The following is a 14355-nucleotide window of genomic DNA, read 5'->3' as shown; positions in this document are numbered from 1 at the left end:
TCGTCTTGGAAAGCGAGCCTAATTTCTTCGGGCGGGAGGTTAACCTTGGTGAAATCGGTTATGGGTAGCCTCGGTATTTACTTTATGTCGTTATTTACTTGTCCTGAAGGTGTTCTTAAGAATCTTGAATCTATTAGGGCGAGGTTTTTTTGGGGCGGAAACGAGTCTACCAAAAAGATGGCTTGGATTAAATGAGACAAAGTCATGGCTTCTTATGATAATGGAGGTTTAAATGTGGGAAGTCTTAAAGCTTTCAACATTGCTTTGATTAACAAATGGCGTTGGCATTATCTTACTAATCCGGGTGATTTTTGGGTTTCGATTATAAAGTCTATTCATGGCAACAATTTTGACTCGATTCTTGGTAATCAGTCGAGTCCATGGGCGAGTATTGTGTCTACTTATTTGCATTCTGTTCGTTCCAACTTTTTGCCGACAGATTGTTACAAACTTAATGTAGGTAATGGACGTAATATTCATTTCTGGCCCGATAGTTGGTGTGGTGTTGAAAAACTCTCCACTCATTTTAATAGACTTTTTCATTTGGACACCAATAAAGACGATTATTTAGCTGATAAATGGGTTAATGGAGAATGGAAATAGGTTTGGTCACGGGAGAATCTAGGTAGTCGGAACGAGATCTTACTGACTTCTTTGCTCTCAGAGATCAGTACCTACACGCTATCAGACCGCATCGACTCGTGGACTTTTTCCTTGAATTCAGATGGCTTGTTCACAGTCAAATTAGCTCGTCAATGTATGGATCGTGTTATTCTTCCTACATCTTCGATCCCCACCAGTTGGTTTAAGTTCATTCTTAGAAAACTTAACATTTTCTTATGGAGGTTTAGATTAGATTCTCTTCCAGTTCGTGGGAATCTTTCTGCAAAAGGTACAGAGATCCATTCGATTGTTTGTCCGGTTTGCAACAACGAGGTTGAATCGAGGGATCATTTGTTCTTTGAGTGTGATTTGGCTCGTGATTTATGGCATAAGTTAAGAGTATGGTTCAATGTAGCGATGCCTTCGTTCGTTTCTTGGGATACTTTTATTTCTTGGATTGAGGGGGTCCGATTATCGACCACAAACACATATCGGATCATAGCTTCGGTGATTACTCTCCTTTGGGTGATTTGGCGTTTCCGGAACGACGTTGTTTTTGATGAATCTTTTTGTAATAGGAGTAGTCTTTTTGACTTAATTAGATTATTTTCTTTTCGTTGGTTAAAACATAGAGGTCATTTAGTTTCTAATTGGAACTCATGGCTTGCTATGCCTTTGTAATTTCTCTCTTAGCTTCTTGCTAGAGAGTGTGTTTTAATATATTCAATATTCTTTGACCGTAAAAAAATTGATAATGAGCAAATCAGTTTATCATGTTCATTCAATTAAGCATAACAGAAGCTATACAAATTCAAACAGCATGACATCCTAGTCTAACTTGAGTGTTTTTAAGTCCTCTATACAATGGATAACATGTTATAACATAATTCACAAAGCATACAACACAGAAAATTAGGATTCATGACAAGATCACAACAAAACTTCAATTTAACATATCTAGAGCATACGATAATGAAATCAATTGATTCTTGAGCCAAACGTTATTAATTTTTCGACCTCTTTCCATCTAGATAATAATCATTTATAGTAGACAAGTCCATCATATTAGTATCATCAATATTAATTTCGGTTTTTACACAAAACATTCAATACGATCAAATTAATGACTAACAAAGCATACAAACATGATGAATCGAGCAATAGACCAATATAGGCTATGAAACCTTATAAAATCAGAATTTTTAGAGTTAGGGTTTGTACAATTATACCTTTGATCAACACACCAATGCGTAGAGAACGAAGGGAATTACACTTTTCGTGTTCAAGGCTTGAGCAAAAGATTAATTTTTGATGGTGCTAGGGTTGATGATGGTCGACGGTCGTGGGAGAGAACCAGGGAGGAAAAAGTTGACTGTTTTAGGGTATGGTGAAAAATAATGTAGTTTTGGTTATTGCTAGATACATATATCAAGGCCAAACACTCACTAGTGAACAAACAACCCCACAAAAAAAGAAATAAAGGGGTGGCGGTTGGGTTTCGGCCGAATGGCCCATGGGATGGATTCCCGGGTTCTCGTTTTGCAAAAGCGTGTATTCGTGGCTCGTTTCAAGTGCTGTTTAAACGTGCCGAAGGCCCGGAACGCTAAACCGATCGTTAAAACGCAACTAAACCTTTAATATATTAAAAACCCAATAAATTAAATATTTTTAAAAAGTTAATAATTATTAAAATCAAACCCGAGCGTTTCGTTGCTCGAAAAGTAGTTATCCAAACCATAGCGTTTTTATCGTATTTCTTTATTCGAAATATATTTATCGATTAATATTAACCCATATTAATTCAAATAGCCCTCCAAGGGTCACATATGTATTTAATACACTTAAACACATAAAAAGTCAAATAATCGCCGTTATATTAACTAATAGAAAGTTAACGGAAGTGACGGAAAAAGCAGGGTTGTTACTTGTTATCCGATTACAACTATTCTGGCACATTTTCACAGTTCAAATGTACCCTAACTAATCCTTCTTTCGCAACACACCAGTATTTTCCAGTACTTCTCTCCAAGTCCTCTACTGTCACAATACCCCTTGAACATGGTATTAGCAATTTACATCGATTCGTCTTTAAGTAATACTAATCACAACTTCATTCACTGTCGGACACTCACCCTAGTCTTAGGGTCAACTCACACCGAAAACTCAATCCTCAGTCCAGTCAAAGTCCTTCTCTACCTATCCAAGAGACCAATACAAGGAAACAGCCTGCACTTACGTTCTAAGGACCAAACAGAAGGTCACGTCAGGTCAAGGAAGGAAGACAGTTCCTTAGGACAACCCTACGAGTCCTACACAACAAGTCCAGTCATACAAGTATACTACTGGTCCAGTCACATCTACCGGTTCTGTCACTGTCTATTAACCCTACAGACTATGTATCAAAAGGCCACTAACTAGGGCTCAAGTCTCTAGTCAAGACATAAAGGGAACTACGACCCTAAACTAGTCCCTACGGGCACTACGTGTGTCTCGCCAGTTAACAGCCAATGATAAAGAAAAATACTTCCTATAAGTCTTAGTTCCCACTAACGGATCCTGCATAACATCATAAACTAAATCTAGACTAACAGGCCAATCGCATTCAGGATAGCTATCCAATACCTAAAGCATGGCACACAAAAAAACTAACACGTCAACAGGTTGCACGCATTACAAATAACCTGTCTCAACTAGCATGGCAACCTATTACAATAATTAAGCCACTATGCACCAATAAGCAGGAAACTAGTCTAAGGCCAACTAAACAGTTTCCACTACATTAAACAACAAATGTCTAGCATAAATTTCCACTTTGATGACTTACTATACACAAGTACTAATTATCAATTTGTTGGTCCATTGATTAACAACAGGAGTATTGTAGGGGGGGGGTGAATACAATTCTTTAGTTTATCTTAACAGATTAAGCTATTTAGTATTCATGCAAGTAAATTAATTAAGAGTCAAAGGTAATTTTTAACGATTATTCTTTATTAATATAAATCACAAAGAATCACAACTCTCCTTGGCAGAATGATAGTTGGTTGATACAGATTCACCTAAGTTATAGCTATTGAGGCTATCTAAAGCTATTACACGTTTGGACTCTTAATAAATAAAACCCACACCACTCGTTGTTACAATAGTGAATACATCAATTTATAGTAGTCATATTAATGGTGTAAATATTCTATTGTCCACTGGTACATAGGATGTCTGTACTTGTGGGGACAACTGCATAAGAGAGCGTGCTCTCTTCTTTCCTCTTTGGTAGTTATTTGCAGGAACACCTCAATTCGGTTTGGCACCACTATTTGATTAAACAAATAGAATGTTATGTTCCCTAGGTGTTGACAAAGAATAACACATGTCTGTACATGCGTTAAACTTCTTCATTCCCACGTGGTCTTGTAAGGTCACTTGTCAGCCGCCGATACGTGTCCTTTTCTATTCAACTTTGTCTTTGACTTCTGTTGAATAGTACAATTGATGTAGACCACTCACGAAACCACTATGCTTGTAATGGAGCATAGCTGTCTTGTGTAGTAAGCTGATTTCCAGTCATGTTGGTTCTTCTATGCTGAGTCACTTGATATTCTTAAATTGCTGGGTACACATCCTGTGCTAATTGAAGAATACAGTCTATCTTGTGCTAGTAGACTAGGCAGCAAACTAAACACTTGACACAGAAATATTTGCTGTCTATACATAAACCAACTTTCGCTGGCTGTACATAACATTCTAGTGTACATATCTTCTGTTTTGTCATGATTAAATCCTTAATTACATTGGGGACTCAATACAATTGTAATAACAAAATCACAAAAGTGTAATAAACATGTACCGTTAGTCGAGTCATCATATGTATCACCAGCCTCTGGTAACATCTGGTATACTCAAACTGTATCCACTGTGGGATTTCTTCTCTCTTGTCTGACCACACGAGCAAAAGGTTACCCGGCTGATGAAATCTGTGCCCCAGACCCATCCCCAGAACTCCACCTCTGATTTGCTGAACACCGAAATGCTCCGTGTCCCATACACTGACCCATCCATTCAAAACTGCCTCTATAACTGAACTTTCTAATCTATCTTAACACAACTCACCTATTTCACCGTCAAAAGAATCGTTTCGCGAAGTAGGGTGACCTGTACCTATCATACCTTAATCCTCACATAGAACCCGTACCTTCCCGTCTTGGTCCTTCTACTCGGTAATATCCATAAGAGTTCCTTAATTATTGAATGGTTTTAACCCGCAATACCTAATGGGTTAACTACCCATCAGCTGTCCAACTGAACCCCTTTCTTCGTACAATTATTACTATTTTGTTATTTTATTTATTATTTACTTTACCCTCTGCAGTTTCACCTAAGCAAAACCGAACACCCGCCCAACACTATGTAACCGTCTGATCCAAAGGTACAATACTTCTGTCCACCTGCACTTACTATTCTAACTCATATTTAACTCATATTACCTGACCGTAATCCCTTGGTAACTGACCTTACAACCCAGACATCAGTCCTTACAACCCTAACATCTGTTTCTCAGATTCTTTACCTAATACACATCTGTACTCTAAAGCTCGGACTGTTCCAGGGGCGTTGGGAGTCACAGCGTCACTATCAGCCATACATTTACAGCATAACACACACCAAAGCTTAGTGTAACACTAGTTAGCAACTAACAACTAACAACTAATGCCGTTATACCTATCTCATTCACTTAACCCATCCCCCAAGATATGTTTGACTCGACACACGATTTGGGAACATGTCACTTCCGTGAACACGCTGCCAAATCCATGCTCTAATACCACAATTGTAACACCCTATTTTTTTTAACACAGCGGAGATGACCTGTTTAGAAATCAGACATCCGTATATAACGAAACCTGTATTATATTACATTTTTATCATCACGAATATTAAAAGTCCATTATAATTACAAAATAGGGTATTAAATTAAATTCAGACAAACGTAATAAAAGACTCGACATCAGAGTTCCGACTCTTCAAACATATCTTCAGCAACCCATCTTCACCCTGAATCTAACATGCACAACCTGAACCTGCAAGGGTGAAAATGTGGGGGAATTAGCACAACTGCTAAGTGAATGGGATCTAACTAACAGATCAAGTTTAAGCATCAATCAGTAACAAGCACAACATTATGCTAATGTCCTACCAGCATACACACATAAGTACTAATCCTGCAAAGGCCATCTCTATGCTATCGTCCTGAACCAGCATACAAACAACTAAGTGCTGACATACAAAGGCCATCACTATGCTACTGTCCTGAGCTAGCATAATCGAATAGGAGCAGAACATACAAAGGCCATACTATCCTACAGTCCTGAACTAGCATACAACAACCACAAATAACAATATGAGGATCGACGGCTTGTACAAGCACACGACTTAGCTGATTAGGCTACAGTCTACCAATAGTCCGCTTTACTAAATCCACTGCATAACCTTCCAGACGTAACACATGCATCCTTCTATGCTGTACAGAACAATCAGTAACACCAGGACCCGACCAGGCTGCCACGTTCGACCTCACATGAACCCTACCTTGCCGCCTCGGTGGGTTCCTAACCTTGCCGCCTCGGTTGGTGTCTGAACACACAGTGCGCACATAGGATCACAGATAATCAGTCATGCAAATCTAGCTAGCATGGCAATCATCAACTGAACATAGCAATCAGATATCTAAACATGGCAATTACTAGCTAAGCATAGCAATCAGATATCTAAGAATGGCAATCGGATATATCAGTAGTCTAATAACAATAAAAATAGAGTATACTACAGTAGCACTGCTTGCTACTCAAACTCTATCCAGAGATAGTCCCACTCACCGATCGCCAGCTAGACTCGGTAGTCTAATATCACCGAGTCTTCTCCTCGTCTGTATCACCTAAGAATAATATTGAACAAGTTAGTAAATCATATCACATTTACTAACAATACTACACTTATGTATATATATATATATATATATATATATATATATATATATATATATATATTCATACATATACGCATATATAAGTGTAAATACCGCACCATTTACTAAAATACGTATAAGTACGTGAATATAATATTCCGATATAGTACTAACCGATAACGTCCAACAAACGGGTCAATGGTCGAAACGGACGATAGCATATAGTTATATCTACATACACATGTATGTATCCATCACTATACACATATATATGTTAACATACACACCTATATATATCTATATATATATGTATTCACATATATTTACATAATATATACATATATCTATATGTATATCTATTAACACATGATACATGCACAATATACATATACACATATATATTCTCGCACATATATATATCTATATATATTCATATATACATATCCACATATACATATATATATTCGTACACACGTGTATATATATATATATATATATATATATATATATATATATATATATATATATATATATATATATATATATATATATATATGACTAACATAATTTGACCGGGTCACGAGCCAAAACAAGCAATTCATACAAAAGTCCGCATGTACCACTTATAACCCAATTTATAGACTAACAAATGGGTCACGATAAAAAAAGCATTCCACCTCAAAAGTCCATTTATACATTTATAATCCAAATTACCACTAAACATGGGTCAAGGACGAAAACGGGTGAATAAACCAACACATGAACCACAAAATAAAAGGCACGAGCAATCGACGGCTGCCACCGCGAACCGCCAGCAACCACCACGCGCCAGCAGCATCAGCAGCAACCGCCAGCAGCTGCAGTAGCTGCGTGGCAGTGGCATATAGCAGACAGAAATAACAGCAGCATCGATAGCTGCTGTTCACACTCGGGTTCAACCCCATTTTTATGTTTTGTGCAGTTTTTTTGACTAATTACAAGTCCATAATCAATTATAAAACTCTAATCTAACATATATCAAACAATTAACATCCCAAGGTGCAAGATTTAAACCAAAATTGCAAGTTTTACATTATTAAATCAAGAACCCTAATAAGATAATTAAAGAATAAATGAAGAGGACAAACCTCACTAAAAGTTGTAGAAGATGCACAAATCGAATCTGGAAGCTTGGATTGAACTACCATCTTCTCAAATTAAAGTTAGGATTTAGGCTTGGTGATGGTGGTCGTGAATGATGAGGACAAAGGAAAGAAAACAGAAGCCGAGAAAAATAAGAAACAAGGGGCGGTTTGGCTAATTATATTAGTATAAAACCCATACCTAATTATACACAGGTATTTATCTGTTTTTAGAAACACAAAATATCATGATCAGGAGTCCAAACGAATTCCAAATTAATAAATAAAATATTTCTGCGACCCTTGTTACAAAACGCACCCACTGAAATAATGATTAATTAAATACCCCCAATGATTAATTAATTTATTAAAATGTACTTTTAAAACACGAAGCAGACAAAAAGGGTAAAAAGGTAACTTCCAACTAGACTCGTTATCAGGATGTTACAAATCTACCCCCTTTAAAAGAGATTCCATCCTCGGAATCTGGTCAATCACGGTCAACAAAGGTTATGGGTACAACAAACCACCACAACGGGTCATAACTAGACCTAAGTTAAAACATGTCTTACAGTCACAATCGTTACAAAGTTCTGTCCATCTCTCGCCGGTCAAATGAAAACTCGTTAGTCAAAAGTCAAACACACTATCCGCTAAGATTACTCCCCAATGGTCAAAACTCACTTATACGCTGATCTGCAAGTTACTTACAATACACGATACCCGAATCATTCCCCACATACTCTGGTCTAGGTTATCATTCTCATCACTTGCCAGAGTAATCCAATACTGAAAATTCGTCGTTATCCAAAAACTGAACAAGTCAAATTTCGCCCGAATTCGAAACTTGATCTGTCATCAATCTTACGAATTACCACAAAAATTCCATCTCAGGTCTAAGTTTTAATACTAACCTGTCGAGTCACCACTAATGACCCTCTACATGGTATCTGTCAATCATGATTTGGGGTTATCCCCGAATCACAATCATCTAATTTTCAAAATTAACTCAGTCTAAACACTGATTAATGGCTATCATTTACCTTAGAATACACAAACTTAGCTAATTTCATCACTACAATATTGCTAAGTCAACTCGGATTAAACTAAATTACCTAAATTCCGTAATTTAATACCCGTTTCAATCTTGATATTTAAGAATTTCACTCAATCGTGTCGATATTCACCCACTTATTTAATGACTGAATTGCATTTCTGGTCCACTCATCCATCATAGAACCTGATCAATCCTTAATTAATGATGTTACTTAATTACGGATTGAGTGCAATAAGATTATAATGGAGGATGGAATGTTTGATGACTATTTTGGGCCCCGATGATCGTCTTTCACTTTAACTATCAAGTGATCAACCACCCCGACCCGGTCTTGATTGTTAATTAGCATATTTCACCTTTGCGCGATGTAAAAATCTCTTGGGCAAGATCACAAGTGGAAATTACAAAGGCTTGGGCAAAATGGCAGAGAATCAACAACCTATAAATGAGAGGCCAAGCTCCCTATTTATAGTATTCGAAATATCCGCGGTTTGCGAGTTACTTAACTATCCGCGGAAACTCAGCGGATTAAACCGCGGTCTTGTATTAATGCGAAAACATAACCGCTGTACTTACTTTCAGCGAATATTCCAATTACCATTTGAGTTGTCACAACGGTTAATTAAGGCAATCAATTACCGTCCTTATTTCCCCTATATATATCGTGCCTCATAATCACTTAATTCTCCATCTGCTTTCCTCACCACAATTCGCAATTACATACCTTCACGCTTAACCCTTACGAATTCTTCAATCACAACCTATCCACTTTAATTAAAAATGAAGATTAATGAAGTCGATCGCAAGGTGGACCCCAAGGCCTTGATTAACAAATTGCTGACTAGTCCGGAGGCTAAATCGGTGACATCCTTCGGTCATGAAATCAAACAGGAGAAACAGGCCATTCCCCTTGTTGATTTGACGACAAAATCACCGTCATCACAAACAGGCTCTGCAAAACGACCATTTCAAACACCGCCATCAATGCAGAGAAAGAAGCTCAAGCAAAGCGCTCCTTTATACGATAATCCGGTCATAACGGATTATGAAGGAGGCCAGCAAACTGGTATGAATCAATCATGTTTAACGCATATCATTTTATGAAATATGTAAGTTTATTGATATAACATTTGCATTTTTTGCAAGAGACTCGCCTTTTAACCCAGTGTTTCCTAGCCCAGATTCTGTGACACAAATCACCGAGCTACTCCGCACTCCCCCTGATTCTTATGGAGTGCGGATTGACGGCCTATCCGGTTATACCTATGCATCTGCTAGCGCTGCTCTGGATCAGCGTCAGCAAATGAAATTAGCAATTCCCGGCGAGCTTCGCCGCGAATTCTCCAAACTTTCTGCGCTTGATGCGCACAACAGTTTCGTGCAAAACTTCTATATGTGCTTCAACTCGGCGTACGATATGATATGCCGGAAAGAATAATTTTTCAATGTGCTTGTAGCTGAACAGCAAAAGTACAATGCTGAGAGGATCAAGGCTGAAAACAGCGAGAAACGCTGTGTTGACCTCTCCTACGAGCTTACCGCGGCCAAAACCGCGGTAGTTGAATTGAAACTATAGGTGTCTACTGCAGCTGACAAACAAAAGAATTTTGAAATCACAATCTCTTCATTGCAAGAGGAGGTTTCAAGGCTTACTGCAGAGAGAGACACCGCTGTGGCCCCAGCAGCTTCCGCGAAGCTTGAGTTCACGCAACTCCGCCAACACCTACCGGAGTTTGCTAAAAAGGTTCTCAATTCACGTCCCGTGAATGTTCTGTTTTCCACTTATGCAGCTGCTTTACGACTGCGCGAGAGAGTAGAGTTTCTGGATGAAATTGCTCCACATTGCACCATACCAGATCCACTACCTCCCGCCATTGGAGATCGCGTTTGTTCACTTGCAGATGCACGCGAAGCAGCTGCTACTGCACAAACAAGCTTAGCGGATATTCCAATCGACAAAGTTACTGCAATAAGTCAACAAGATGATGCCACTTTAAAAGACATCTTTGATCTTGACTTGTCTAAGCTAGAATAAAATATTGTAGAAATTAGCGCGCAGCTATCTCTGCGCCGTTATCAATGCAACTTTATTTTTTCATATTTATTCGCGAGTACTCTTTATTTATATAGCGCTTTTATCATCAATATTCATAACACAAACTTGTCCTTTGCAATTTCCAACATATATTATTGTGCACATAATAAATACGTACTTTTGTGAAACAATCTGTATGCGTATATGCTTATACGTTATGAATCTTCTAAGTCTGCCGAAACGATCCTTAGGCTATTAATTAGCATTGCGAAGCATCTAAATATTGGCAAAATCAAATATTTAGGATATATCACTCCTTTCGCAATAATTTGCATGCTAAAGTGGGCAATTTCATCACTTTGCTTTTTAAACACTGTGAAATACTATAACATTATGAAACAGACTGCAAAACATTTCATAACTATTCGCATTTCATCTATAAGCTTTTCGCATACTTTTACAAGTGTTTATTTTTGAAATTTCGTCAAGTGTGATCAAGACTTGCAAAAAATTAAAAACAAGAACACTTAATAAGTACATTAGCCATATGCCTTGCATCCAATTTCGCACTTTATACATATATATCTGATAGTTTCCGCAAAACTATGCATAATATCACTTTAACAAAACAGCATGCTATGCATTAGGTAAAGTTCGCCCTTCCATATCTGCGAGCTTATATGATCCTGCCGCATTAATTGCCACAATCTGATAAGGTCCTTCCCAATTAGGACCCAATTTACCAGGCTTTTCTGCTCTGCTTGCTTCATTATTTCTATGCACCCATTCACCTATAGCGAAGGATAAAGCACGCACTCTTTTATTATAATATTTAGCGATTTGCTGTTTATTATTCGCTTCTCTGATAGCCGCCATTAATCTCCGCTCTTCTATGAAATTTAGATTTTCGCTCAACGCAGCATCATTTGCTTCGTCATCGAAGTTAGCAATTCGATGCGTTGGTACCAGAATTTCTGCGGGGATTACTGCCTCAGAACCATACACCAAACTAAAAGGTGTTTTGCCTGTACTCTTTTTGAAAGTAGTGCGATGTGCCCATAACACATTGGGTAATTCATCTACCCAACCAATTCGCCTTTCACATAACCTCTTTTTAATACCGCTGACAATATCGCGGTTGGTTACTTCGCACAATCCATTAGCTTGCGGGTGCGCCACTGACGTAAACTTTTGTATTATATTTAGATCAGCGCACCATGTCTTGAAAGGATCTTTCGCTATTTGTGCACCGTTACACTTTTTGAATTCTCGCGGAATACCAAACCTGCAAACAATGTACTCCCAAACAAAATTTCGCACTTGCACACCAGTAATAGTGCGAACCGCCTTAGCTTCAACCTATTTGGTAAAATAATCGATTGCAACGATGAGAAATTTAACATTGCCGGGCCCTGCAGGAAATGGCCCTACAATGTCAATAGCCCATTTATTAAATGGCCACGGCGAATTAACGGGGATCATGTCATGTCGCGGCATTCGATTCTGCGGAGCATGTCATTGGAAACTTTTACAGCGTTTAACAATTTTAGCTACATCGCGGTATAAGGATGGCCAAAAGTATCCAATCCGCATAATTTTTGCTGCGGTAGTTTTGTAACCAGAATGCAGTGCACAAGTACCATTATGTACTTCTTCAACAATAATTTCTGCCTCGATTGGGCCAACACATCGCATCATTGGTCCGCAGTATGATTTGCGATATAAGATATCATCTTGAATGATATACATTGGCGCTCGCTCTCGCACTAAACGAGCTTCGCGACTATCCTTTGGCAGAATATTACTGCGGATATATTGTACGATTGGCTCCATCCAGTTTGGCTGTTCTTCTAAAACAGATGCAACCATCAAGTCACTATCTATCGACTTACTTGGCAATTCTTCAACCCATACTTGCTTTTGAAAATGCGAAAAAGTTAAAGCAGCTAATTAGCTTAAAGCATCCGCTTTCTTGTTTTGACTTCTTGGCACTTGCGCGAGTTTAAAATGTTCAAAACACTCTGCAATTTCCTTTAATAACTGCAAGTACTTCTGCATAGAAGGATCATGTGCTTCAAAAGTTCCGCTAAACTGATTTGCTACTAGCTGCGAATCCGTGAATGCACGCAACTTAACAATATTCATCTTTTGCGCAATATTTAAGCCTGTAAGCAATGCCTCATACTCTGCCTCATTGTTTGTCACGTCAAAATTAAACTGTAATGCGTAAGTATGCTCCTCACCACTTGAACTTGCCAAAACTAAACCCGCACCTGCACCTTCTGTACACGATGCACCATCAGTAAATAAATCCCAAGGTTCGTCGTGTTCAGGTTTTAGTGCGGTTCGCTCGTTAATCACCTCCAACTCTCTAGACAGTTCAGCAAGATAATCCGCCATAACTTGTCCTTTTTCTACGCTACGCGGAAGGTAAGATATTTGATAAGCACCTAATTCTACCGCCCATAATGCGAGTCTACCAGATATCTCTGGCTTTATTAAGACTTGCCTGATTGGCAGATTAGTTAATACATGCACCGGATGCCCTTGAAAATATCTTCGTAGCCTTCGCGTTGTTAAAATGAGCGCATACACAAACTTTTCAATCGGCGCATAGTTTATTTCACTTCCCGTAAGAGCTTTACTAACAAAATACACTGGCTTTTGTATTTTGTTCCTTTTCGCGATCAAAACTGAGCCAAAAGCTTCGTTTGCTACTGAGATATAAAGATAAAGAGTTTCGCCATGAACCGGCGCTGTTAGTATAGACAAAGTTTTTAACAACTTTTTCATCTCTTGAAACGCAGATTCTGCTTCGCTGGACCAAACAAAATTCTTTTGCTTCAAGCAACCTTTTAGGGTTTTGAAAAATGGCAACTGCCTTTCAGCGGCTTTAGACAAGAAACGCGTTAATGCTGCTAATTTGCCCGTCAAACTTTGCACTTCCTTAACCGTTTTTGGCGCGATCATATTTTCTATGGCCGCGATCTTTTTTGGATTAGCTTGAATACCTTGTTCTGTAACAAAATATCCCAAAAATTTCCCCTCCGTTTCGCCAAAACTACATTTTAGCGGATTAAGCTTCATGTTTATTTTTCGCAACTTGTCAAATGTTTCGTGCATATCTTCAATGATTCGCTCTTGCGTCGTGCTTTTGATGACTAAATCATCTACATAAGCTTCAAGATTACGCCCTATTTGTTTATCAAACGCGGTATCAATCAACCGTTGATATGTTGCACCCGCATTGATTAAACCGAAAGGCATCATTATATAGCAATATATGCCTTTGCCAGTATGAAATGCGGTTTTATCTGCGTCTTCTTGCGCCATAGGAATCTGATGATAACCTCTTGCCGCGTCCAGGAAACATTTATATGGAAAAGCATATAAAGATTCTACTTTTAAATCAATTTCTGGGAGCGGATAGTTATCCTTGGGGCATGCTTTATTCAAATATTTGTAATCAATACACATTCTCCAGGAACCATCAGGTTTTTTCACCAACACCGGATTCGCAATCCAAGATTGGTATTGGACTTCGCGCAAAATTCCAGCTCTCACCAATTTTGTGACTTCT

General features: G+C 38.3%; 4 protein-coding genes and 1 long non-coding RNA gene across 5 annotated transcripts; 2 read left to right on the top strand and 3 right to left on the bottom strand.

Moving 5' to 3' along the window:
- The first annotated feature begins 204 nt into the window (after positions 1-204).
- LOC139870870 (uncharacterized) lies at positions 205-603 on the top strand. Its single transcript, XM_071858637.1, has one exon. The coding sequence runs from the start codon at positions 205-207 to the stop codon at positions 601-603; it is 399 nt and encodes a 132-aa protein (XP_071714738.1).
- Positions 604-759: 156 nt separating this feature from the next.
- Positions 760-1284, top strand: LOC139870869 (uncharacterized). The gene has a single exon (XM_071858635.1). It carries the CDS (start codon positions 760-762, stop codon positions 1282-1284), a length of 525 nt encoding a protein of 174 aa, XP_071714736.1.
- Positions 1285-5471: 4187 nt separating this feature from the next.
- LOC139873569 (uncharacterized) lies at positions 5472-7883 on the bottom strand. Its single transcript, XR_011767384.1, has 3 exons — positions 7690-7883; positions 6474-6532; positions 5472-5678 (listed from the first exon to the last, which is right to left on the bottom strand). It is a non-coding gene; the product is annotated as an uncharacterized lncRNA (long non-coding RNA).
- A 4251-nt stretch (positions 7884-12134) lies between these two features.
- On the bottom strand, positions 12135-12644 carry LOC139870868 (uncharacterized). Its single transcript, XM_071858634.1, has 2 exons — positions 12308-12644; positions 12135-12202 (listed from the first exon to the last, which is right to left on the bottom strand). Exons 1-2 carry the CDS (start codon positions 12642-12644, stop codon positions 12135-12137), a joined length of 405 nt encoding a protein of 134 aa, XP_071714735.1.
- Positions 12645-12725: 81 nt separating this feature from the next.
- LOC139870867 (uncharacterized) lies at positions 12726-13175 on the bottom strand. Its single transcript, XM_071858633.1, has one exon. It carries the CDS (start codon positions 13173-13175, stop codon positions 12726-12728), a length of 450 nt encoding a protein of 149 aa, XP_071714734.1.
- Positions 13176-14355: the final 1180 nt, after the last annotated feature.

The sequence above is a fragment of the Rutidosis leptorrhynchoides genome, chromosome 10 (assembly GCF_046630445.1).
Source record: "Rutidosis leptorrhynchoides isolate AG116_Rl617_1_P2 chromosome 10, CSIRO_AGI_Rlap_v1, whole genome shotgun sequence".
In the NCBI taxonomy this organism is placed as follows: domain Eukaryota; kingdom Viridiplantae; phylum Streptophyta; class Magnoliopsida; order Asterales; family Asteraceae; genus Rutidosis; species Rutidosis leptorrhynchoides.
This window is presented reverse-complemented; position numbering and strand designations above follow the sequence as displayed.

Excerpts from the sequence above, each read along its gene's own strand:
- LOC139870870 (XM_071858637.1), top strand. The coding sequence starts at position 205 with ATGGCTTCTTATGATAATGGAGGTTTAAATGTGGGAAGTCTTAAAGCT.
- LOC139870869 (XM_071858635.1), top strand. The coding sequence starts at position 760 with ATGGATCGTGTTATTCTTCCTACATCTTCGATCCCCACCAGTTGGTTT.
- LOC139870868 (XM_071858634.1), bottom strand. The coding sequence starts at position 12,644 with ATGGTTGCATCTGTTTTAGAAGAACAGCCAAACTGGATGGAGCCAATC. Across the intron at positions 12,203-12,307 it reads AGCTAAAATTGTTAAACGCT|GGCCATTTCCTGCAGGGCCC; the intron begins GTAAAAGTTTCC and ends TTGACATTGTAG.
- LOC139870867 (XM_071858633.1), bottom strand. The coding sequence starts at position 13,175 with ATGGCGGATTATCTTGCTGAACTGTCTAGAGAGTTGGAGGTGATTAAC.